The 21,164-nt window shown below is 54.1% G+C and overlaps 10 protein-coding genes and 1 non-coding gene across 11 annotated transcripts; 5 read left to right on the top strand and 6 right to left on the bottom strand.

Annotated features, from left to right (window-relative positions):
- Nucleotides 1-126: 126 nt before the first annotated feature.
- Nucleotides 127-2,271, bottom strand: K452DRAFT_42686 (uncharacterized protein). Its single transcript, XM_033546654.1, has 2 exons — nucleotides 1,995-2,271; nucleotides 127-1,929 (listed from the first exon to the last, which is right to left on the bottom strand). The coding sequence occupies exons 1-2, from the start codon at nucleotides 2,179-2,181 to the stop codon at nucleotides 326-328; spliced, it is 1,791 nt and encodes a 596-aa protein (XP_033396619.1). The 5' UTR covers nucleotides 2,182-2,271; the 3' UTR covers nucleotides 127-325.
- A 309-nt stretch (nucleotides 2,272-2,580) lies between these two features.
- On the top strand, nucleotides 2,581-5,042 carry K452DRAFT_251702 (uncharacterized protein). Its single transcript, XM_033538227.1, has 5 exons — nucleotides 2,581-2,902; nucleotides 2,956-2,982; nucleotides 3,057-3,388; nucleotides 3,441-3,617; nucleotides 3,673-5,042. Exons 1-5 carry the CDS (start codon nucleotides 2,835-2,837, stop codon nucleotides 4,605-4,607), a joined length of 1,539 nt encoding a protein of 512 aa, XP_033396620.1. The 5' UTR covers nucleotides 2,581-2,834; the 3' UTR covers nucleotides 4,608-5,042.
- Nucleotides 5,043-5,359: 317 nt separating this feature from the next.
- K452DRAFT_319202 (uncharacterized protein) lies at nucleotides 5,360-7,214 on the top strand. The gene is made up of 2 exons (XM_033544221.1): nucleotides 5,360-5,697; nucleotides 5,753-7,214. The coding sequence occupies exons 1-2, from the start codon at nucleotides 5,396-5,398 to the stop codon at nucleotides 7,098-7,100; spliced, it is 1,650 nt and encodes a 549-aa protein (XP_033396621.1). The 5' UTR covers nucleotides 5,360-5,395; the 3' UTR covers nucleotides 7,101-7,214.
- Nucleotides 7,215-9,408: 2,194 nt separating this feature from the next.
- K452DRAFT_288317 (uncharacterized protein) lies at nucleotides 9,409-12,218 on the bottom strand. Its single transcript, XM_033540628.1, has 5 exons — nucleotides 11,656-12,218; nucleotides 11,402-11,498; nucleotides 11,139-11,337; nucleotides 10,734-11,058; nucleotides 9,409-10,582 (listed from the first exon to the last, which is right to left on the bottom strand). Exons 1-5 carry the CDS (start codon nucleotides 11,857-11,859, stop codon nucleotides 9,752-9,754), a joined length of 1,656 nt encoding a protein of 551 aa, XP_033396622.1. The 5' UTR covers nucleotides 11,860-12,218; the 3' UTR covers nucleotides 9,409-9,751.
- Nucleotides 12,173-12,661, top strand: K452DRAFT_309369 (uncharacterized protein; the record flags this gene model as incomplete). The annotated part of the gene is made up of 1 exon (XM_033543243.1): nucleotides 12,173-12,661. The coding sequence occupies one exon, from the start codon at nucleotides 12,173-12,175 to the stop codon at nucleotides 12,659-12,661; it is 489 nt and encodes a 162-aa protein (XP_033396623.1).
- Nucleotides 12,602-13,067, bottom strand: K452DRAFT_42786 (uncharacterized protein). Its single transcript, XM_033546656.1, has 2 exons — nucleotides 12,698-13,067; nucleotides 12,602-12,613 (listed from the first exon to the last, which is right to left on the bottom strand). The coding sequence occupies exon 1, from the start codon at nucleotides 12,968-12,970 to the stop codon at nucleotides 12,740-12,742; it is 231 nt and encodes a 76-aa protein (XP_033396624.1). The 5' UTR covers nucleotides 12,971-13,067; the 3' UTR covers nucleotides 12,602-12,613; nucleotides 12,698-12,739.
- An 824-nt stretch (nucleotides 13,068-13,891) lies between these two features.
- On the bottom strand, nucleotides 13,892-15,415 carry K452DRAFT_288318 (uncharacterized protein). The gene has a single exon (XM_033540629.1). It carries the CDS (start codon nucleotides 15,231-15,233, stop codon nucleotides 14,154-14,156), a length of 1,080 nt encoding a protein of 359 aa, XP_033396625.1. The 5' UTR covers nucleotides 15,234-15,415; the 3' UTR covers nucleotides 13,892-14,153.
- On the bottom strand, nucleotides 15,406-16,390 carry K452DRAFT_42760 (uncharacterized protein). The gene is made up of 2 exons (XM_033546655.1): nucleotides 15,594-16,390; nucleotides 15,406-15,515 (listed from the first exon to the last, which is right to left on the bottom strand). The coding sequence occupies exon 1, from the start codon at nucleotides 16,380-16,382 to the stop codon at nucleotides 15,657-15,659; it is 726 nt and encodes a 241-aa protein (XP_033396626.1). The 5' UTR covers nucleotides 16,383-16,390; the 3' UTR covers nucleotides 15,406-15,515; nucleotides 15,594-15,656.
- A 164-nt stretch (nucleotides 16,391-16,554) lies between these two features.
- On the top strand, nucleotides 16,555-17,427 carry K452DRAFT_288319 (uncharacterized protein). The gene is made up of 6 exons (XM_033540630.1): nucleotides 16,555-16,675; nucleotides 16,736-16,793; nucleotides 16,842-16,924; nucleotides 16,982-17,005; nucleotides 17,068-17,214; nucleotides 17,296-17,427. Exons 1-5 carry the CDS (start codon nucleotides 16,562-16,564, stop codon nucleotides 17,122-17,124), a joined length of 336 nt encoding a protein of 111 aa, XP_033396627.1. The 5' UTR covers nucleotides 16,555-16,561; the 3' UTR covers nucleotides 17,125-17,214; nucleotides 17,296-17,427.
- Nucleotides 17,428-17,964: 537 nt separating this feature from the next.
- Nucleotides 17,965-18,063, top strand: K452DRAFT_t93. Its single transcript has one exon. It is a non-coding gene; the product is annotated as a tRNA-Glu (tRNA).
- A 648-nt stretch (nucleotides 18,064-18,711) lies between these two features.
- On the bottom strand, nucleotides 18,712-20,950 carry K452DRAFT_272627 (uncharacterized protein). Its single transcript, XM_033539098.1, has 2 exons — nucleotides 20,855-20,950; nucleotides 18,712-20,790 (listed from the first exon to the last, which is right to left on the bottom strand). Exons 1-2 carry the CDS (start codon nucleotides 20,938-20,940, stop codon nucleotides 19,065-19,067), a joined length of 1,812 nt encoding a protein of 603 aa, XP_033396628.1. The 5' UTR covers nucleotides 20,941-20,950; the 3' UTR covers nucleotides 18,712-19,064.
- Nucleotides 20,951-21,164: the final 214 nt, after the last annotated feature.

A 21,164-nucleotide genomic window follows, 5' to 3' on the forward strand; every position in this document is an offset into this window, starting at 1 on the left:
ATGTAATGCCCCTCACTATTAGGAGAAAATTTACGTCTAGCGAGATAGCGAAGGACATAAGCAGTCCCTACAGAGTATTCCATGCCTGGCTCACAGCCCGAGTCCTGGGTATGGGTGCAACGGTCTTAGAGCACACGCAGACTCTGCGCATCATGGCTGGGTCTCTTCTTCTACTCCATACAAGTATCACCGTCTCGCTTCACGGTGAATCTCGTTTCATGGTGACGGACGTTACAAGCTTCTTAGGCGATGAATTTCGCTTGACGGTGACGGATTTTAACCATTGCTGGTTAATACAAAAATCCTAAAAAGTTCTAGGCTGAACTTAAATAATTGTGATCTCTCTTGAGTCTTCGAGTTCCCACTGGTATTTGGACAGAAAGTTAGATTGTGCCAGGAGGCCTACTCGATAGAACTTGTTGGGGGTTTCTGATTCGGGATCCGCAGGTTCCAACAGAAGACAAAATATGTGGTTCAAAGTACCACTGTTTGGCAGCGATCTGTGAACAATTGGTAAGCACCACAAGTTCCGAGGATAGGTGACTCTGGTTGGTTCCCGATCCCAAGTTATGTTTTGAAAACGCTTATCCCAAACGCACTTCAGCCAACCGTTGCAAGTATCTGCAGGAATTGCAGAGTTGGGGTATACGAGAAGATGCATGGGGAATCCCATAAGCTTGATGGATCCCCCTTTCAGCTGACCCATAGGATCTTCCGTTGCCAGATCGGCTTCGACATGTTTGATTTCCGCAAGATATCTGAGCTCCTTGGGAGATTTGTACCACCTCAGATCGAACTCAAGTTTGCCATCGACCGACGCCCATGACCACGAAGGGGCTCGATAAAGGAGTGCTTCAGGTGACATAGGCGAAGTATCAGGTGAATACGACTTCTGCCAACATAGCGCTCGAAGCATATCTCCCTCCCATAAGCCGGCGAAGTAACGTTCCCGGAGGAGATTTTGGAACGCTTTAGCTATGCCAGAGACAGCTACGAGTTTGTCCCGATCAGGGTATGATAAAAGTCTTTGCGAATAGTCCACGAGTAAGGTGATCCAAAGCTCGTGCCATGATATGGTCATCTTCTTTGAGATTGTTGGCGGGATCTTCAGGAGCGAGATCCACTGCTTGGGTGTCCGGTTATGGCTATGCCATATTTCTGAGGCACACACCTTATTGCATTCCCAAAAGATCCCGTCGTTTGAGAAGTAGAGAATTCTGGGCGATAGTAGTCGTTCCTGTAAGGTCCATCCTCTCATTTGCAGTGGTAGCGAATGAGATTCCACATTCTCGAGCCAAAACGCGTCTTCTTTCTTCTGGGTTGTAAGCCAGGAGGCCTTGCCGTCCAGAATAGACGATGCGCCTTCTGGCAAGAGGCAGGAATCAGAGTGAGCTGGTCTCTTCGCAAAACATCCGAAGCTGGCGCTTGGTGAACATGTTGCGGCGATGGTCAGGGCGGAATGTTCGAAAACCTGAGCCATTCGTGCAGATTCAGCACCCCAATCTTCTGGCGAATCCTGAAGAATACATAAACTGTCGATCCAAAGATAGCCGAAGCCAAGCCCGGAGGTTATCTCGATGGCATCACGAAACTTGATCGCCAAGGCATCCAACGGCACCTCGTTCATCATGTGAGCTTCGTTTTGTGTGGTTAGTGTCAAGAAACGTTCCACGCCCCAACAGTGGCTCAGGGTCACGTAGGTTGTACCCGTCGGCAACGTTGCTCCCCAGCGGAGGCGAGCAGACTTTGGCCGTTTGGGATCGTGAGTGCGTATCTCAATCAAACGGGTTGGCAGACGATCGCCAGGGGTGAATCTGGATGTGCACTCGGAATGGTTATTGAGGCATTTATCCAGCCATAAATTGGCGAGTTTAAACGTGTGCGGAGAGGATGTTGTGGGGCCTAGCGGGTGTAGGGGCAGAATGTCTTCTGGGAAGCAGAAATTGGTCAGCTGAAGAGACCACCAACGGGCTGAAGCACTGCTGACCAGGGACCTCGATCATTGTGAAGGCCAAACGTTGGCAGGTATCTTTCTCCTTTAGCACAATGCCGAGTTGCCCCGAGGATGGGTCGACAGCTTCGAGCTTGGCCTCGATGGGACTCTGGAGGTCGCCCGCACCGGTAGCAAACCACACCGGGCGGTTGACCCAGAAGAAGGCGCAGAGGGTGCAGAGGGAGCATTCCGCACAGTCCCTCAACGCCGCCAAGGATGCATGATGGCGTTTCCAAGATGCGGTGTGGGAAGCACGGCGGCGTGAGATGTGTGGAGGGTGGACGAGGAAGTCATTGCAGGGCGCGCAGAAGTGCGCGCGGAGTGGTTGTGCTCGGGCAACGTCAAGGCTGAGCATGAATAATATGCGTTTCAGGGCAAAGCGACAACAACATGGACAGGAGTTATTTGTGGCCAAGGCGCCGAGGTGGTGGTGGTGGTCCTCATGGTCGGGGTCGTGCAGTGTGGGGTGTCAGCAGCAAGGCGCAGCAGCCACTGATGAAATGTATGGGCGGTGGCCGCGGGCCCCAGAACCCTTTGGCGGGAGGATCAGTGGATAAGCCAGTCGTGTGCCCAAAATAACCCCCGGCCGACAGCCCATAAAGGTTCCCCACGTCTGACGCTGTTTGGGTTTCGCAGCGAGCATGCGCGCCCGACAGCGGCAAGGCGATCACAACTTTGATTCATCTCAGCCACACGCTGCCAAGGGCGCCCAGTCACCCCAATTACCGCCGAGACGACGCGACACTCCACCATCCCTGTGGCTTTAGGATAATAGCCAACCTAGCTGCTCCTCTGGCGCTCTCTTGCCCGTCTGCCCCCTACAACCCCATGAGCCGCCATCATGGACGCGTGGAATAACCAGAAGCTGCCCTTCTCCAAGAAGAAGCTCTCCAAGAAGGTCATCCTATCGTCAGTTCTGCCCGCGCCGAACGCCCGAGACATGCGCTGACCAGCTACCCCAGTTACATCTTCGACTACCTGATCATCGTGTACGTACTCCCCCCTCGTCCCTCCTCGCGCGACCTCTTTCCCGAAACAGACACGGCTGACGCTCGCCTCGCAGCATCCTCATCATCGCTTTCTACGCTCTAGATTCCGTCGAGCCCTACCACCAGCACTTCGCCTTGCAAAACTACACCCTACAGTATCCATACGCCGTCCATGAGCGTGTCCCGGTCTTCGACCTGTGTCTCATAGCCGTGCTCGCTCCGGCCATCATAATCGCCATATACACCCTCGTCATCGATGGCCTCTTCTCCGCCAACAAACCGCCCGCCGGTCCATCGGGAAGGAGGAAGTTGACGGGGAAATACCGGATGAAGGACAGGCTGTGGGAGCTGAACTGCGGTGTCCTGGGGCTGCTCCTGTCCGTCGGAGCGGCCTTCACTATTACTGGTATGAGCTTACTGCGCGGGAGCTTTCGCTGCGAGGAGCTAATAAAGTATAGGCACGCTGAAGAATGCGGTGGGCAAGCCGAGACCGGACTTGATCGATCGCTGCCAACCAATCCCCGGATCCGTAGACCCTATTCCCTACGGACTTTCGAACCACAGCATCTGTACGCAGAAAGACAACAACATTCTCAAGGACGGCTTCAGGAGCTTTCCCTCCGGCCACAGCAGTAGTAAGCACATGTGATCTTTTCCCGTTGGAATCTCAACTTAACCATAGCTCCGCAGCTGCTTTCGGAGGACTCTTTTACCTCTCGATCTACCTGGCCGCCAAGATGCACGTTCTCGATTCCAAGGGCGAAGTTTGGAAGTCTTTCATTGTGCTTGTCCCGACTCTCGGCGCCGCGCTGATTGCAGCTTCCCGTATCATGGACGCACGTCACCACCCATTCGATGTCATCACCGGCAGTATGATTGGTCTTCTGACTGCTTGGGGCGCCTACCGTCAATACTTCCCTCCTGTGAGCGAGACTTGGCGCAAGGGCCGTGCCTATCCGATTCGGAGCTGGGGAAGGGAGCCCCAGCCCCCGGATGCGACGTTCAGGACTGACGAAGGTGTCGAACCAATGCGCGGACAACCCCATCCACTGAAGCCGATCGACGAAGAATCGCCATTCAATGCCTCCACGACCGCGCTCTCGAGCGCTGGCCCCGAACCCGGTACCGGGAATGGCAACCTCTTCCGCCAACAGATCTCCAACAGTCAGCGCCATCGCGCAGCAGCCATAGAGGCGTACAGCGGCTCGCAACCCACACCTAGTTCCATGTACAGTGCCGACCTAAACCGCGCACCTACCACCACGACGTACAGCTCACAACTTCCTGCTGCGAACCCTTATGATGACCCTAACCCTTTCAGCGACTACAGTTCCACGCGCCGAAGACGCAACGATGGATACACGAGCAGTTCGTCTGAAGACGAGGCTGACGAGTTCGAGCTGCAGCGCAGCTACACATTGCGCAGCCCGCAAGGAGCGGCTAATCCAATGATGGGCGCCTACGATTCGGATACGACGTATCACCGACCGAATGTTCCGACGGCAATGGGAACGAGGAACCTGACCGGTGGCCGGGTGCCACCTGGGGAGGAAGCGGATCTGGGCACCGGCGGCGGCATCACGAGTCCACCTGTGCCGGCGCATACCGTTGCCTACCCAAGGTGATCTAGCGGAATCGTATGGGGCGAGGAGAGCTTTCTTAAATCTCATCCCGGACGAGAGATGGGGGAGATTGGACATAGGGGTATGTATTTCACTTGGGCGTTTTAGGGTGGGGTATATCTTCTTCTCTTTGAGCGTTGGCGCTTTTGTGCACAGTCTTTCCTGTGTTCATAGATTTTTTGGTAGTTCACGGACTGCCGGTTTACGATCACGAATAGGGAAAAGTATGTACTCTTTTTTCCTCGAGACTTTGCGCGGATGTAGGGTCTGGTGATGGGCGGTCTCCGAAAGTCGAGGTGTCGATGGTCCTATTGGCTCTCGTTGGACGCTGAATATCTTGAACATTAATAGAAGCTGCGATCAACACTTGACACTCGACGCTCCCCACATCCCACGGCAATAAAACACCTATCCATGTACACATGCGATTGATCTTCGACACCGTTCAGCTCTTTGGCTAAAGCTGGTCAAGTGCCTGTAGGACAAGGGCATCTTGTACTTATTGCAATAAGCTGACCACGTCGCACAAGGACACAGCCCCGCCTCATCCGCTGCCGCCGATCTGTCCGGGGACCCTTTATTGCCGCAAGAGTACAAAAGCATTCCACATCGAATCAGCTCGGCACACTGAGACCGGTCAGCCGAGAGAAATGCACATAAGCGACGTGCATGCATGAGTGGCATTGGCGGAGCCGGCTGTGCCCTTGAACAGCCTCACCCGTCCCTTCCGCTTTTAACTCCGCAGAGGCGTGTTGCTGTGGGCTGTGCGACGCGACCACGGATTGCTCGCCATGATTCCACCTTACGAGGAAAAGAATGTGGGCAATCGCCCGATATACCGTCCTTTGCGCAATCGGCACATCCGTCTGGTATGCATCGAGCCTGCAGACCAATCGTTGTCCGAGCTGCGATGCCGTCTGGTACATATGCCCCTGGAAGGAGTTGGCGCCGCCGACTACATGGCACTTTCGTACACCTGGGGAGGGTATGAAACCGAGGCGCATGTTTTCTTAACGGACTCCTGCAAAAGCCTCGCCATCACGACAAACTGTGCGCAGGCAATCCGCTGGCTTCGGCTCAAGGCGGAAATAAGGTTCGTCCAAACAACGTTGAGCTCGACCAGTGGCTCACCAACGATGCATTTCTAGGCTGGTATGGATTGATGCTATATCAATTGACCAATCCAATGTACAAGAACGAAACTCTCAGGTGCGCATGATGGGGGACATATATCGGAACGCCGGTCTGGTAATTGTTTATCTCGGTGAGGAATCATGTCATACGTCCATGAAAGAAATATCGAATGCAGATGTTTCGAAACGGAAATCAAAAGACATCGCTCCGGACATTCTCTACAAACCATGGTTTCGACGCATCTGGGTCATTCAAGAGGTCGTGTTATCCAAAGCCGCCATGGTAATCTGCGGAGAAGCATGTATATCTTGGGATTGCTTTGTAATGTGGGCAAATCGACATCGTTCACTTGCACTGCCGGGAGTTCTGTCTTACGGCTCAGGCTTTTCTCCCACGAAAAAAACATTACTCCACCAGCTGCAAGCAACACGAGGTAGCCGCGCTTCGGATCCACGCGACAAAGTTATTGCACTTTTAGGACTTCTCCCTCATGAGGAATTCTTACTTTACAGTCCTTTGATAGACTACCGGCTACGTACGGAAATCACCTATGCGAAAACGGCCTCGATGGTCATACAAGCAGAGAGATCGTTAAGAGTACTCTCGGCGGTCCAGAACTCGTCATACAGATATCTCAAGTTGCCATCTTGGGTCCCTGACTGGAGCATACCTAGCCGGCAAAAGGTCCTGGGCATCGATGCTACAATGGGCGAGCCATACGACGCTGGAGGCAGGCCGGCGCATTGTGAAATCATTCGAGAGGAGATCCTCAGAGCTACAGGGCTTGAGATAGGCCGTGTGGTGGGCATGACAATGCCGGCCTCAGATCTCAACAAATGGTACGAGTACTTCAAAGCCCACTGGCGATCCTCGCCCAAGATCAGCAAACAAGACCACGACCTGAAGCCCTCACAAATATTCCAAAAAATCATCACCGGCCGCGCGTCTTCCACCATCGACTCCTCCTGGACGGACCCCAAGCCGCACTCGCGCTCCCTCCTGTTCGGAAAACGCATGGCCCCGGAAATCAGACGGCGGGCCCAAAGAGTGTGCTCGCGCCGTCTGCTCTTTCGCACGGAAACAGGCCTCTTTGGCATCGCGCCCGTGGACACGCGCAAAGACGACGTCGTCTGCGTCCTCTTGGGCGGCCCGACGCCGTATATCCTGCGCAGAGAGGGCCCGGAGTCCAAGTATTTTGCGCTGGTCGGCGAGTGCTATGTCTACGGGATGATGAACGGGCAGGCCCTGGCGCATCTGGAGGCGAAGCTGCGGGCTGCGGGCCATGTGTTTTGCTCGGCGGCGACGGCGACGGCGGCAGAGTGGCCGTGTTCGGCGCCGCTGAGGGATTTTGTTATTCGGTGAAGTGGGGTGATTATTTGTAGGATAATTGGAGTGTATGCAATTTAATCATGGGAGGCGGAGTTTACTTTCTGTAGGATTCATGGGCTGAAAGTATTAATTTGTGTTTGTCTGGTGCGTGGCTCTTGCATGTATTGTCATTTGTCATATGGCGAAACCAGCACCTCTTCGTTCACCTTCATGTCTTCGGTCCAGGTAGACACCGGTGATTCGGTCAAGAGGATGGTGCGAATCCTGGAGGGGCGGAAGATTTGTTATTTTCAACGACATGTCCCCTCTCAACCTGTGCTCCCGCTGCTGCTGACACATGGCTTTCCAACCAGGCCTGTAGCTCACGGTCATATTTGCTTCTAGCTGGGAACTGTCAGTCCTTGGTGTTGAAGGCGGACAGTTTCTTGTTATTTCGGTAATGGATATCGTCGGTTAAGGGGTACTACCTACTGTTTGTTGGATGACCCCCGATGATTTGTCCACCCTCTAAATATTTTGCCCACGACGTTTCTCTGAATACAGAAAGGAAAAGCATCATCCCAAAGCCAGATGTACATGGGAGAGGCGATTCTCTCGTTCTCGTTCCAAGGAATGTTGGAGTGGTGCACGACGAGTCGACGACTTGGTGACGTCTGGCCTGTGATAACATGGAAAGGCTCGATGATTTGATTGTAAGACTGATATCAAAGCATCTTTACACCGGAAGCCCCTCAATGATGTTGACGGCCTTTTTGTACGGTTCGCACTTCTGTTGATCCATGGCACCCAGCTTGGCGTTGTTGAATTCAGCCGTGAATGTCGAGAGGGTAATTTGCCCTTTCGTATTATCTTCACAGCTATAGTAGCTCGCTTTATCTACTCGCTGCTCATCTCAATGACATCATCATCGCAAGGATTGCTGCAGTGTTGTGATGCCTTTATGCTGGTCGGAGCCTGAAGACTTACCCCAGCCCATGGCACACCACTCTCAGAGCCAGAGGGTGGTCCATTCCACGAATGCTGACCGTTTAAAGAAATCCAGATGCTGAACTTATGTATGCTCGTCCTGGGTGTCGCGGTCATAGAACAACGACGAAGACACACCCCTCGCAATCACGCTCTACTTCATCACCTTTGCCTTGCGCTCTTTACCGGGTCTTTACCCGCCCGAGGCCGCAACGAACAAGGGCGCCACTCGTAAGTCGCGCCTCAGTTCTTCATCCAAACACACCAAAGACATCCCGCAAAACAGTGACGATCATCACTGTATCTTCTATCAAATAGTCATCATCAACATCAAAAGCCGGTGGTTTGCAGCAAGAAGCAAAAACGACAGTGACCTACGGCTCCAAAATCCACAGCATACGAATTCCGTGATCCTTGTGGACAACTCCATAGTCCATACTCCGGCGACCACTCAGATATAAAGACACTGGCACCACAGACACCCCTCATTTTCGCTAAGGCAATCACTTAGCCCATGGATGGCCGGCTTGTTCATGATGTGTGCAAACGGATTGGTGGTTGAGTTGTGTTAGATGTGCTACTATGAGGCACGACTAATAAGGGCACTATAGGCCATTTCTTATAATATATATATATACATATATTTCTTGGTCAGCACTCACCAACACAGCAAGCCGTCACAAGTGACAAAACGAACCTCTCAATTCTCAAACCAGCACATCCAGCCTTCCACCAACTCAACACTCACGAAATCATCATTCACCATCTCGCCTACCTGTTCCTTTATACGCAGCAGCACACCCACAAAGCTTCCCCTTAACCGTGCTACCGACTCTTCCTGCGCCTAAGCATGGGGCCAGTGTGGCAGTGGCCATGTTTCTGGCTTGGCCCGCCAGCATCGTCGCGTCGTCTGCTCGCTCTTGCGGGCTGCGGCTTTTGTCCTGTTTCTGTTGAACATACACACATACGCGCACACCATTATCCTTTTCAGGTAATAGTCACCAGCACAGCGGTACAGTGATATCGGACATCACCGCCGCCGCTGCCATGTCTGCATCGGCCCTTGAGTTTGCTTATGCCCTCTGGTAGCACATCATCGGACGTCAAGGCTGCGCGGGGCGACCTCCCCATGAGATCCAGCTGTGAGATAGTGTTTGATGACCGACTTTTCGTCTTATGGGACAGCTCTTTCGCCCAGACCGTGGAGTCAAGAGCACCGGCGCACTGCCGTCGTGTTTTTATATCTTCCCAAACGTCAGCGCTCGGAGATTTTGCGAGTGGATATGGTGGGGCTTGGAAAGGTAAGACGTTACCACCAGGACTTTCCTTGCAGCACTGATACTGATAATGGTATATATACACTGGGCCATCAATGAGGAGACGTTATGAGGGTTCGTTATGGTATAGAAACCGGCACTGAGCTATATAAATTGGTCAAGTCGTCATGAACAAACACTTACTTACTGCTGATAAGGGCAAGTGCTCCCTTCTCGTCAACACCGCTACCCGCTACCAACCATCGCAAACAAGGGTATCCCCACGCCCCAACGCCAGCGCCAACGCCAACGCCAACACCGACCAATGCACCGCTCCCCTCTCTCCATCACCGCATACAAACATACGCGCGCCAAAGCCAGCCAAGAAAACGACCGAAAAACGCCACGCTCCCAATGCGAAAGGCCCACCCCCTACCAAACCCCCGCCAACCAGCAGCAAAATCAAAACCACCACCCCCCAGCCCTCACCAAGCTCGCTCGCCTACCCCCCTCTTTCCCAGCTCCACCACCGCTCTCACCCCCTCCCTGGCTCCCCACAACAGTCCAGCTCCCCAACGGACTCCCACACCGCATCCTCGGATCCAGATTAATGCGCTCGCGCGCACCACCAGCCCCCCTCCTGCCGCCTGTGCGCCTACTCACCGCCGCTGCAGCCGCGGCCGCAGTAGCGGAGTCCAGATGCGCTAGCTCGACGCTTTGCCGACACGTTATAGCCAGCGGAAGAGGCAGCGGGGGCGTCTGGTTGAAGGCACTGAGGGGGGAGGCGGGCGGCGATGGACGGCAAGGGGCGTGCTGTGCCGTGGCAGGGGCTGCAAATACGGGCAGTGTAGTGGGCCTGGGCATCGAAGTTTCTTTTTCGCCACCACTGCGGCTGCCGAGGCTGCCACTGCTGCTGCTGCGCCCGTGCAAATGCGGGTTCAGGTGCTCCGGATACGTGATGAAGCTCAGGTCGTCAGCGTCGACATTCGGGGTCCCAGGGCAGAGCTCTTGAGTATGACTAAGCGTGCCGCTCTTGTAGTTGCTGCCGGCGAGCTTGCTGGCGAGCTTGGAGCCGAATCTGTTTGGTGGGCACAGTGTGCTACCGCTGCCGCGCGATACGTGCCGCTCGGCCTTGCTGCAGGCCCGGGGGGTGCCGTTGCTGGACATGCGCGAGCTCAAGCGCGTGTCGATGAGAGAGGTGAGCCGCGAGTTGAGTTTCGAGGAGACGTCGTTGAGCATGGGACCGACGTAACGGGCTGTTAGTGGGCGGAGAGCGGGCGCACAGGCGCATATCTGTTGATTGCTTCGGTGGTTAGATCTTGATTAAAGATTGATGAGGAGGCTGCCGTTTCGGGATGAGGCTGAAACGAGGGCGAAAGTAAAGGAAGACGGAAGGGGAAATAGGTGTCTGGGATTTGGGTTTGTTTTGGTGAGGCGGACGTACCACTCCAAGATCGATCTCGACTGCTGCGGCTATCCATAGCGGGTAGGTGAACCATGTCTCATCGTAGCTATCCATCAGGCCTTTCCAAATAAAGTACGTGCGCACTATGCCAGCGATGATGACAGCGAAGCCGAGGCTTAGTAAGAGCATAACGTCCAGGCGCTGGCGAATAGGCATCTGCAATTTCATGATGACGGGGACCGGCAGCAACGTGACGAGCAGGTCGGTGAAGCAGTTGACGACACCGATGATGAGGGTGACGGGACCTTCGTCCCAGCAGTGGCCGCCGACAGGGGTAGGTATGTCCCAGTATGCGCTGACAGGTCTGCAAAACGCCACTTGTTAGTGGGAGAGCACAACATAGGGAATTAATTAATGCCCTCGGGCCGTTAGAGAGTGACGTACGCGCACTGCCATATCCCAATTGCGGTGAAGACGATGCAGGTGATAACGTTGATGACGACGGTCGCGTGGATAGCCCAGAGGAACCATGTGATGCCAGAGTCCTGGACGAGGCGGTAATAGAAGCACAGCAGCGACTGCCGGGTGAAGGTAGCGGCGAAGACGAAAATGAGCTTCGCGCTAAAGGCAACTTTCAAAACGCCTATTTGATGCGGAAGAGAGGTTAGTGATGAGCAGTTTGGGCCGGTTGGTGAAGGTGGCCGGACTTTCTATGGAGGATATGGGGATGTCCCATATGTGCCTGTCCCAGTAGCAGCTGGTGTTTGCGATGATGACGTTGACTGTCAAGCCAATGGCTGTAATCTGTAGTTTTGTTAGAGAAATGTGTGCTGCAGAGTGCTATACATTTGCGAAAAAATAGAATACTGGGCAGCGAAATGGATTATAACTTAAGTAGAAAGACAATTCTAAGAAATCCGCTGTCCAGCCTAGCTGATATTGAACCATTGAACCCACTTACAAAAGCCAATATTATAAAGACATCATCAGAGCCAAACCATCGTTTGATGAAGATCCTCGTATAAAGCCGTGCCAGCACAATGACATTAACAAGAGCGATGAAGATGGCATTGACAACCACAAGCGAAGGGCCGCGAGTCACTGGATCGACATAGTTGGGCGCGGGGAAGCTGAGCAGGACCGAGATGGGAATGTTGCGCACCATGTTCAGCGGCAGGACACCATGACAGAGGCGGAGCAACGAGAAGGAAACAGTGGAAGACGAGCGGTATGTAAGGCCTGCGTGCCCCACGAGGTATCGAGCCATCGGCGTGGTGGGAGCACAGCGCAATGCAAGGCGACGCATGCGCGCAACCAGGCCCGAGCCTCTCGTCAGTAGTCAGTGGTTGGTGGACCGGCATCCCTAGACGAGGCTCCGTCGGTGACGGACGCCGTCAAACATTGAGACGGGGCTGGGCGGGGGCGGCATTGCTCAGAGCGGAGGGTGAGGCGGGGAGAGAGGATCAGTCCTGGCGCATATGCTTTTCCCATCAGCTTTTATCGTGACTGGGCGCGTTAGTAGCGTCGGCGGTGCAACATTTGCGCGCAGAGACAGAGAGAGAGAAAGAGAGTTGGTTGGAGCCCGGCCTCGTGGAAAGCGCGACCTTGCCGCAGATGGCCCGGCGCCGGCGCCCTCATCTTCTCCGATTTCATCCACTCCTCCATCGGATTTGCATCACTTCCCGGAGCTACGACTGGTGCTACTGCCACCACGCGCCCAAGTTCCCGAGTTTATCCTTCAGCTCTGCCTCTGCCTGCACCCTGCCGCTTATCCAGGCACAGGCTCCTTCAAGCCACTGTTGCCTGACCCTGCTCACTTCAAGGTTGGTGACGAAGCTTGTCCTTCGTCCGTGAGCTTGAATCCCGGTGCTCAAGCAGCCACTCCGTTTCGGAGTCATGCCGATCTGATCGATCGGTCCCTGGCTCAATCCTCAGTCCGTCCATTCAAGTGTACTTCGAATGAGTGAAAGCTGTTCGAGATTGTTGTGTTTGAGCCATCTTACCTTTACTCTCAATAGCAGAAATAAAACATGACCGCTGTTGAATTACGCGCCGAGCAAGCTTGACAAACTTCCGCACCTCCAATCCGATCCCCAGCCCGATCCCACCAGCCAAGCTTCAGCCAACAATCGCAACACCAAACATGGCATGATAATCCACACCCTCCACGCACTCAAAGAAACGCCATCCAGCCTAGTCCATCGCCTCACCGCCTCTGCACCGGCCGTAGGCCCGTAGTCCTTAGCAGAAGGCCCCAGCTCCAGCCAAGCATGCATCAGAAGCACAACCAACGCGTCCACAGCACCAATCAGCAGCCGGCATGCGCAGCACAGCACGGCAACCACCTAGGTCAACAGCTCAAAACCCTCTGTCGGGAGAAAGAAGAGGGGGATCGCAGGCAAGGGCCAAAGCACGCAAGCAAGCACTCGCATCGTCATCATCATCATAATCACCACCACCACCACCACCATCAGATGCTCCGATAACGCCCGCCCGCCCGCGCGGAGCGTGGTACTCGCCGCGTGCGGACGCTGCAGCCTGCATGCCACGCCACCACGAGCAAACGCGTGTTCGTGCATGCCCGGGCGCGGGCGTGCATGCGGAGGTCGCACGAAGCTGGTGATCGGCGGGGCGGTGGGAGCGCGTGCGCGCGAGGCCGAAGAGAGAAGCGTATGTAGAAGAAGGAGAAAGAGGAGAAACGATAACGACGCTGCATTACCTAGAGGCTTTTGGGGGGCTGATAATGCTGGTCTGTGTTTGTGAGCGGGTGCAGCAATTCGGCTTACTTGCTTGCTGTATTGGTTTGCCTGCTCAGTTGGTGCGCTTTGCCGCTTTGCTGCCGTCAGCGGGACTTCTGCGTGCGCGTTGCTGCTGTGAGGACGATCGTTCCTGACTTCTGGCCTTATGGTGTGGTGGTGTGTGATACGGGATGCACCGGGAAACGCTGAGGTGTCGGGTTGGGCTGACCTGCGTTCTGGACCTATAGGTGAGGGATAAGGTTTGCTAGGTTGAAGTTGTCTTGACCCTCCAAAAAAATTCCAATGTTGAACAGATAAAAGTTCCTCCTAAGTCCTTCAAGGAGGCTTGAAGTTGACTTGGTAGACATAACCTTGGGCCCTTTAAAATGCCTTTATGGTTAACAGATAGACGTCATTCCAGCCCTATACAGATAACCTCATACTGGCATGAGGTTATAGTAGTGCCAAAACAAAATAAATATTCCGTAAATCCATACGAAGCAGTTCGTGAAGTCGGAAATTGGCCAGTCAGCTCGACCAGACCCTGTTTGACCGGCCGTCTCATTTCCCGGCGCAACTCACATCGCGTTGCATAGCACTAGCTTGACAGCTGCAAGCTCGGCATGGCTGTTCCCCTCAAGTGTTCTAGAAAGAGCACCCCCGCAACCAAACATGTTCGTGTTCCCGTTACAATCCATTCTTCAACGTCTCCACCACGGTCTCAGTACTGATACGGGCTATCCGCCTGCGCCTCATACACATACAGCGTACTGTTCCTTTGGTCCGGCAAAAAGTACGCCCGCAACTGGCCATCGACAACGGCGACGTCGACCGGGTTCTGCGTCAAGGGTACACCCTTGTCGCTCGTCATGGTGACAGGGACTTCGGCCAACGGGGCCATCGTCGCCGCATCCACCAACGCGAGGCCGCCAAGGTTGTAAGAACGGTCACCAGATCCAACGGTCGCGACGCCACCGCATAGCATCACCGTCGTTCGATGCTGATAGTACGCCGTGCGACCGAGGAACTTGCAGTCCTGATAGTCGACGAAGAAGCTCGGATTCCGGACAGTGCTGACAGGCGCGGCCCAAAGCGCGTCGTCAGACGGAGGCCGCGGCGTCTCTGGTCCGACAGGCAGAGCAGCGCCGTCCAATAACGTCCACGTCGTCGCGTTCCGCCCGCCCCAGTTCAGCGCCGTGACCCTCTGCCCTTCAACATCATGCACGATGCCGCCGAGGTGATCCCTGGCGCGGAGAACCGTCGTCGGCTCCATCCCCTGATCGACCCTGACTACCGCCGCCGTCGTGTTAGGCCGATACTGCGCGAGCGTCGCCCACAGCGCCTGCCCGTCCCAGTCGAGCCCGCCGATGTGGTACTCGATGTCGCCGCGCCGCGTTAGGGTCGCGTCGGCGATACGCTGCCCCTGGTTGTTGAAAACGAGCAGATGCGCGAAGCCGGCTCCGGCGCTGCGATCGGTGCCGTTCGTCGTTTGGTTGTACTTGATCGTCGGTGCTGTGTATTCGCCGGCACTTACAATGTAGCGCTCAGGTCCGAGGCGGACAATGCCTTCAGGCTCGTAGGTATCGCCTTCGAAGGGGATTTTTTCAATGAGCTTCCAGGTGGTTGTACGGCCTAGGTTATTGAAAAGGCGGACAATTTCGTCGGCGTCCGATTGGGCATGAGATAATGGGTGACCCACGATGAAGGGATCGTTCGGTCGTGTAATGGTTATGTTGAGCGCATTGGAGGAAAAATAAGAGAAGGAAATTGAGAGTCTGGAAAAGAGAGCCTGGAATTTCATTATAAACTCCCTCGATGCTTCCTGGTCCTGCGACGTACTACGTATGTTCGGAAGCACTTCTCGCAGAAGTCAAAACCAGTGTCCAGTGGGCGTTTGAGTGGAGATTCGTTAGTTTGAAGTGTTCAAAGAACCAGCATCTCGGTGCTTGCGAGGATTGAGAAATGTTTAGGTGTCACCCCCGCTTTATGACGAGCTTCGAAGCGATGCCCTGGTCGCACGGTTCGCAACTACGGCTTGTCATTGGCTAGAAAGCAGTTTCCAAACTACAGTTATGTCAGTAGCCTTGTAGACGCGTCAGTCGAAATGCAAGAAGCCCCAATGCGATGAGGTGGATGATATGCTGATATGAACTATGCCTACCGTAGACATCCGTTTTCATGGAGGGAAATTAACTTCTCCAGAGGTTTATTCAAAAATCCATTGCTAATCCACGCTCTTACTCATAATCATATACGACGGTCGTTTGACTTTTCCGCCTCTAAGCCTCTTCGCAGGAGGGCTATACTCGTCCTCGTCGAAACCTAGCTTACGATAGAAACCCATCGCCGCAGCGTTGCTCGTAAAAACGGTGAGCATCACCTTAGCAACTTCGGCCTCTTCTGCTACGCGTTGTGCGATATGCATCAAATGTTGTCCGAGTCCGCGTCCGCGTTCCTCCCCATACATATGTATTTCGTAGATGTAGTTGACCGGGTAGTCATCTTCGATGGTGAGCATGAACGCGAGGAAGGCTACAATATGCGCCTCTCCGACATCTCGCCCTTCAGATAACTTTACGTCATTGGTGTCCTCCTCTTTATCTCCATTGCTCACAGGATGAGCACATGGCCGCCTGCGCACAAGCAAATACTGCATGTTCTCCTCTTTCATTTCTTGCCGTTTGTCCTTAGGGTTCCATCCACGAGACGACGCCTTGTACGCATCGATAGACGTATGCTCAATGAGCCTAAAGCACTGCTCCAACTCATCTGAGTCCAGGTGGGTGACTGGCTTGAGCGTGATGTCGTAGTCTTTGTAGCGCGTAAGCGCGTCCGTGGGTGGAAAGAAGCGATTCGCGAAACTCTCGGGCGAAAGGGCGTTTGCTGAGTCTATGATGTCTTCCGGGTGCATTTGCGGCTTCTTGCGCCTCTTGGGACATTTTTCAGTCATTGTGGTCGTGACAGTTGAGGAGTTCGAGACGCGTTTCTCGAGCACTACGACGCGTTTCTGCCAGAGTGCCGACTTGGAGGCGGTGAAAGGCCCCTCGGGCCGTCCATCGATGACGATGACGGATTTCGGAGCTTCCCCTCCTCCAATTGGCACAGCATCCCGTCCTTCCTTTCAACACTATGTTGCGGTGTCGGCAAAATGCATACGAGGTCTTTGTGCGCGGCTATGCTTCTGTTGCAGGGAAGCCATCAAGGCTGAGGGGAGCTAAAGGCACCTTTCTTGGACTCGAGCATGTGAGGCTCCGCCGGTGAAAGTGACGAAGGAATGCTAGCTAATTAAGTGGATGACTACAGTTCATACAAAGCAAAAGAGCTTTGTCACTTTGGAGAGAAATTGTGCGCGCCTTAAATAGTAAGCATTTGCCACGGATTTGGGCTTTAATGCAGCTAATTGTTTAAGAAATACCCCCTTCATCGACGAAAAGCGAGCTACGAAAGTTTGCCCGTGACGAATTTGAGCGGAACCGTCATGTCTCAGACATTGTAAGTTAGAGAGCTCGATAAGTTTTTTAAATCTAATCCTGATCGTGGGGCCTACAGACTCACATAAGATACCTCATATCGGTGAGAACGTCCTAGATACCCTAGATGAGTCTCATCATCGACCCTGGACTAATACTGTATAGACCGGAAAAACGGAATTTGACTCGATGAAGAGATACATCGAAGAGCAGGCGCTGTGATTGTCGTCATCACCGTCGCCGCAAATTGAAAATCACCATCGAGGGTTAATGAAGACTTGAATATGAAAGCGGGAAATAATCTGGCAATAGGTATGTTCTCTCTCCAAGCTGGCCTGTTTTTGTGTCAATCATGTCTTCTCACGCGTTTGCTTACATCGTGTCCATTAATAGTGGCAGTATATTTCGGGTTGGTCCAGGGAAACCATTGACCTGGTACTGGATATAGTACGCATGAGTGTATAGCTTGTTAGATTGATAACTGCAGGTGTTTGGACCAGTGAAAGCAAGAAAGAATGACCCCCTGTTTACCTTTGGCCCCCGGCATTGTTTATCATTTTGACCGTTTTATCATTTTAACTGCGTATCAAACCAGGTCTGCTATACCTACCGAGTACTCCGGTATTTATAATTTACTCTGACTCTACACGTAGGCCTCCTACACAAGGCTGTGTGGATGCGAAAGAATAAAGGTGCAAAAATGTTTTACGTGGTTACAAAAGCACGAAGCTGGAGGACTAAAAAAAGTAAGTTATATGCCTATATTTGGTACCCAATTCTCTCAAAGCTTTTCCTCTCAGTTCGTATGCATAACTTTCTCCCGGTCGGCGTTCCGTCTGCGTTTGCTTGTTCTACGTCCCTTCAGAAAAAACAAAATTCTTTTATCTACCTCAACCCCAAGCCTCACCCCCCACCCACCACCCACCACCCATCTTTTCCAACACACTGCGGCCTCCCACTTACACAACCAGCTCTAGCAACAGTGTAGAGCTATATTTACGGTACCGCCAAAGCCAAACTCCAACAAGTTGCGAGAAGCGCTTCAGTTTCTCAACACCAGCCTCCGTTGTGGTCTAGTGGCTAGGATTTGCCGCTCTCAGTAAAAGAGCATTGCTTAACGCAGTTACCGGCAAGGCCGGGGTTCGATTCCCCGCAACGGAATACCCTTTTGTCTGCGCTAGAAACGTCGGCGGTGTTGAGTTGTGGTGTTGATTAATTTTTTTTTGGTGGCTTTGGATAGCGTGGACCGTCGGGCCGACCCCCAATACGGCCGAACGCGACCAACACCCACCGCGCGAGGGCTCCCGAGCCGAAGGAAAATCATCTCTCTGCCGAGTGCTGCGTCTCTTGCGGTCTGCTCTCTGCGCTCTTTTGCGCCTTGCGTGGGACACTGGACCGCTTCGTATGTCCCTGGAAATACCTCCTCACAACTATCTGCAGACTTCTTTATGGCGATACAGGATCCTGTCACGACAGGCCATGAGTACTCTCCGTTCGGCCGACTTGAAATGTCTGCCGTAGGCTTGAGTACCTTCGAAACCGTACGCAGAGGGTCACCACACCGGGCCATAAAACATTTCTATCTAGCCGGTAAAAACTATATACCGTAGGTCTAAGTATCCTCGCAGACGCACACTGGAGGCTACCTCACCAGGCCATGAGGAACATCCGTCTGGCCGACATGGACTATCTGCCATAGGTCTGAGTATCTTCTCAATCTTACGCTGAAGGCGGACAAGACTGGGTCAACAAGGATTCAACCAGAGCTCAGTCAGAGCTCAAGCATCTTTTCTATATCATTCCTTGTCACGGCATAGACACGACGTCCAGATGTAAACCACGTTTTCGTTATGACCACGCGGAATTCTGACTACATCTCGCTTGATCTTCTCCTTCGCCCGCTGATGATGTTCAGAGATAAAGAGGACCCGGCGCTCTTCGTCAACCTCCCCGTGTGAAGACTACCACCGACATAACGCAGATCAAATACGAGAAAAAAGAAAGTTCATTTTTTGCGCCGTCCCGCTTATTCAACGCTACAACCCACAGCATGAAGAACAGCTGTTTTTTTCTAACCATTCCCGTTCACCCTCAAGGCGAACAAAGCTTGAGACCTCAACAGCCACCCCATTCTCATACTTTCAGACTCTTACAAGGAGCATCTAGATCGGACCATCCGTCACACATCCATGGCTCGCATCGCTCACCAAGCTGGCATACTTCTTCAACGTGCCCTTCTTGTACCTCGGCTCAGGCGGCGTCCAGGCTCTCCTCCTCTTTTCCAGCTCTCCGGGCGAGATCTCCAGATCCACAATCTTCTTCTCCGCATCAATGACGATTCTGTCGCCGTCCTTGGCCAGGGCGATCGGGCCGCCCTCCGTAGCTTCCGGCACAATGTGCCCGATCAGGAAACCGTGGCTTCCGCCGGAAAACCGCCCGTCAGTGAGCAGCGCGACGTCCTGACCCAGGCCGGCACCCATGATGGCGGCACTGGGCTTGAGCATTTCGGGCATGCCGGGACCGCCCTTGGGTCCCTCGTACCGAATGATGACGACGGTCTTCTCGCCCTTCTTGATTTCGCCGCGTTCGAGCGCCTCGATCAAGCCATCCTCGTAGTCGTAGCACTTGGCCGTACCCTCAAACCTCAGGCCCTCCTTGCCAGTAATCTTGCCGACGGAGCCACCGGGAGCTAATGATCCGCGGAGGATCTGGAGGTGACCGGAAGGCTTAATAGGGTTGCTTAGGGGACGGATAATCGGCTGTTTGGGATCAAAATCAGGCCACGAGGTGACGTTCTCCTTCATCGTCTTGCCCGTGACCGTGGTGCCGGAACCGTCAATCAGACCCTCTTTAAGGAGGAACTTCAGCAGCGCTGGTGTGCCACCGGCCTTGTACAGGTCGTGCATGACGTACTTTCCAGACGGCTTCAGATCGGCCAGGAACGGCGTCTTGTCTGACACAGCCTGGAAATCATCAATGGTCAGCTTGATGCCGACGGCATCGGCGACGGCAATCAAGTGCAGCACAGCGTTGGTACTACCACCCAAGATAGTGACCACGATCATGGCGTTCTCGAACGCTTGCCGCGTCATGATGTCCTTGGGCCGGATGTCTTCCTTGAGCAGGTTCTTGATCACCTCGCCAATGTTCTCGCACTCCTGCACCTTCTTGGGGTCCACCGCCGGCGTGCTGCTGCTTCCAGGAACTGTCATACCGAGCGTCTCGATCGCAGTGGCCATCGTGTTCGCCGTGTACATACCACCGCAGGCACCGCTGCCGGGGCACGCGTTGCGGATGATATCAAAACGCTGCTTCTCGTCGATCTGGCCTGTGATGTACTGGCCGTATGACTGGAACGCGCTGACCAGGTCGAGAGGCTGGCCGCTGGCGCTGCAGCCAGGCTTGATACTGCCGCCGTAGACCATGATACTAGGACGGTTGACGCGGCCCATGGCCATGAGGACGCCGGGCATGTTCTTGTCGCAGCCGGGCAGCGAGATGTTGGCGTCATACCACTGGCCGTTCATGACCGTCTCAATGCCATCGGCAATGATCTCACGGCTCTGCAGACTGTAGCGCATGCCACTCGTGCCCATGCTGATACCATCCGACACGCCAATCGAGTTGAAGCGCATGGGCACCAGGCCGGCCCTGTCCACCGACTCGCGCACCACCGCCGACAGGTCGATCAGGTGTTTGTTGCACGGGTTGCCCTCGAACCACACGGACGAGATGCCGACCTGCGGCTTGGCCATGTCCTCTTCTTTCAGGCCAGTCGCGTATAGCATGGCTTGCGAGGCGCCCTGCGACTTGGGCTGCGTGATCTTGGAGGAGACCTTGTTGAGCTGCTCGTCGGCATGGCGGCGGGGCGTCGAGGACAGGAAACGGCTGGAGAGAAGAGAAGAGTCAGCTTCACGGCCCGTAGGCAAGAGTGTGGTTGTTGTCTACTGACGTAGAGGCCTGGCTCAGCTTCAATGGCGCCAATCGGCTGGAGGCCATAGCTCCGGGAGCTCTGGCGCGGAGGGCAGGCACAAGCATGATGGACGAGTAGCAGAATGGCAATGCGAACAGCGGCAGGCCTCCCGACATATTAAATGGAACGCAGCGGCGGTCGCGGCCGGCAGAACGTCAGCAGGGTCGGGATTCCTGCCACCAGAACCCACCCGCAGCATGTGTTGTTTCACCGTTTCGGAGCCTCGGATTGGGGGCGAAGCGCGCGCTAGCCGTAAAACCGGCAACGCGTAGCGTGATTAATTAATCCC

Source organism: Aplosporella prunicola, assembly GCF_010093885.1.
Source record: "Aplosporella prunicola CBS 121167 unplaced genomic scaffold K452scaffold_15, whole genome shotgun sequence".
Classification (NCBI taxonomy): domain Eukaryota; kingdom Fungi; phylum Ascomycota; class Dothideomycetes; order Botryosphaeriales; family Aplosporellaceae; genus Aplosporella; species Aplosporella prunicola.

Excerpts from the sequence above, each read along its gene's own strand:
- K452DRAFT_42786 (XM_033546656.1), bottom strand. The coding sequence starts at position 12,970 with ATGCATGCTTGGCTGGAGCTGGGGCCTTCTGCTAAGGACTACGGGCCT.
- K452DRAFT_319202 (XM_033544221.1), top strand. The coding sequence starts at position 5,396 with ATGATTCCACCTTACGAGGAAAAGAATGTGGGCAATCGCCCGATATAC. Across the intron at positions 5,698-5,752 it reads CGGCTCAAGGCGGAAATAAG|GCTGGTATGGATTGATGCTA; the intron begins GTTCGTCCAAAC and ends ATGCATTTCTAG.
- K452DRAFT_42760 (XM_033546655.1), bottom strand. The coding sequence starts at position 16,382 with ATGACTGAAAAATGTCCCAAGAGGCGCAAGAAGCCGCAAATGCACCCG.
- K452DRAFT_288317 (XM_033540628.1), bottom strand. The coding sequence starts at position 11,859 with ATGGTGCGCAACATTCCCATCTCGGTCCTGCTCAGCTTCCCCGCGCCC. Across the intron at positions 11,059-11,138 it reads ATTGGGATATGGCAGTGCGC|ACCTGTCAGCGCATACTGGG; the intron begins GTACGTCACTCT and ends GGCGTTTTGCAG. Across the intron at positions 10,583-10,733 it reads TCGAGATCGATCTTGGAGTG|ATATGCGCCTGTGCGCCCGC; the intron begins GTACGTCCGCCT and ends AGCAATCAACAG.
- K452DRAFT_272627 (XM_033539098.1), bottom strand. The coding sequence starts at position 20,940 with ATGCTTGTGCCTGCCCTCCGCGCCAGAGCTCCCGGAGCTATGGCCTCC. Across the intron at positions 20,791-20,854 it reads AAGCTGAGCCAGGCCTCTAC|CCGTTTCCTGTCCTCGACGC; the intron begins GTCAGTAGACAA and ends TCTTCTCTCCAG.
- K452DRAFT_251702 (XM_033538227.1), top strand. The coding sequence starts at position 2,835 with ATGGACGCGTGGAATAACCAGAAGCTGCCCTTCTCCAAGAAGAAGCTC. Across the intron at positions 3,389-3,440 it reads AGCGGCCTTCACTATTACTG|GCACGCTGAAGAATGCGGTG; the intron begins GTATGAGCTTAC and ends AATAAAGTATAG. Across the intron at positions 3,618-3,672 it reads TCCCTCCGGCCACAGCAGTA|CTGCTTTCGGAGGACTCTTT; the intron begins GTAAGCACATGT and ends ATAGCTCCGCAG.
- K452DRAFT_42686 (XM_033546654.1), bottom strand. The coding sequence starts at position 2,181 with ATGCTCCCTCTGCACCCTCTGCGCCTTCTTCTGGGTCAACCGCCCGGT. Across the intron at positions 1,930-1,994 it reads TGGCCTTCACAATGATCGAG|AAGACATTCTGCCCCTACAC; the intron begins GTCCCTGGTCAG and ends TCTGCTTCCCAG.
- K452DRAFT_288318 (XM_033540629.1), bottom strand. The coding sequence starts at position 15,233 with ATGAAATTCCAGGCTCTCTTTTCCAGACTCTCAATTTCCTTCTCTTAT.
- K452DRAFT_288319 (XM_033540630.1), top strand. The coding sequence starts at position 16,562 with ATGTTGCGGTGTCGGCAAAATGCATACGAGGTCTTTGTGCGCGGCTAT. Across the intron at positions 16,794-16,841 it reads AATTGTGCGCGCCTTAAATA|AAATACCCCCTTCATCGACG; the intron begins GTAAGCATTTGC and ends TAATTGTTTAAG. Across the intron at positions 17,006-17,067 it reads ACATAAGATACCTCATATCG|ACCGGAAAAACGGAATTTGA; the intron begins GTGAGAACGTCC and ends AATACTGTATAG.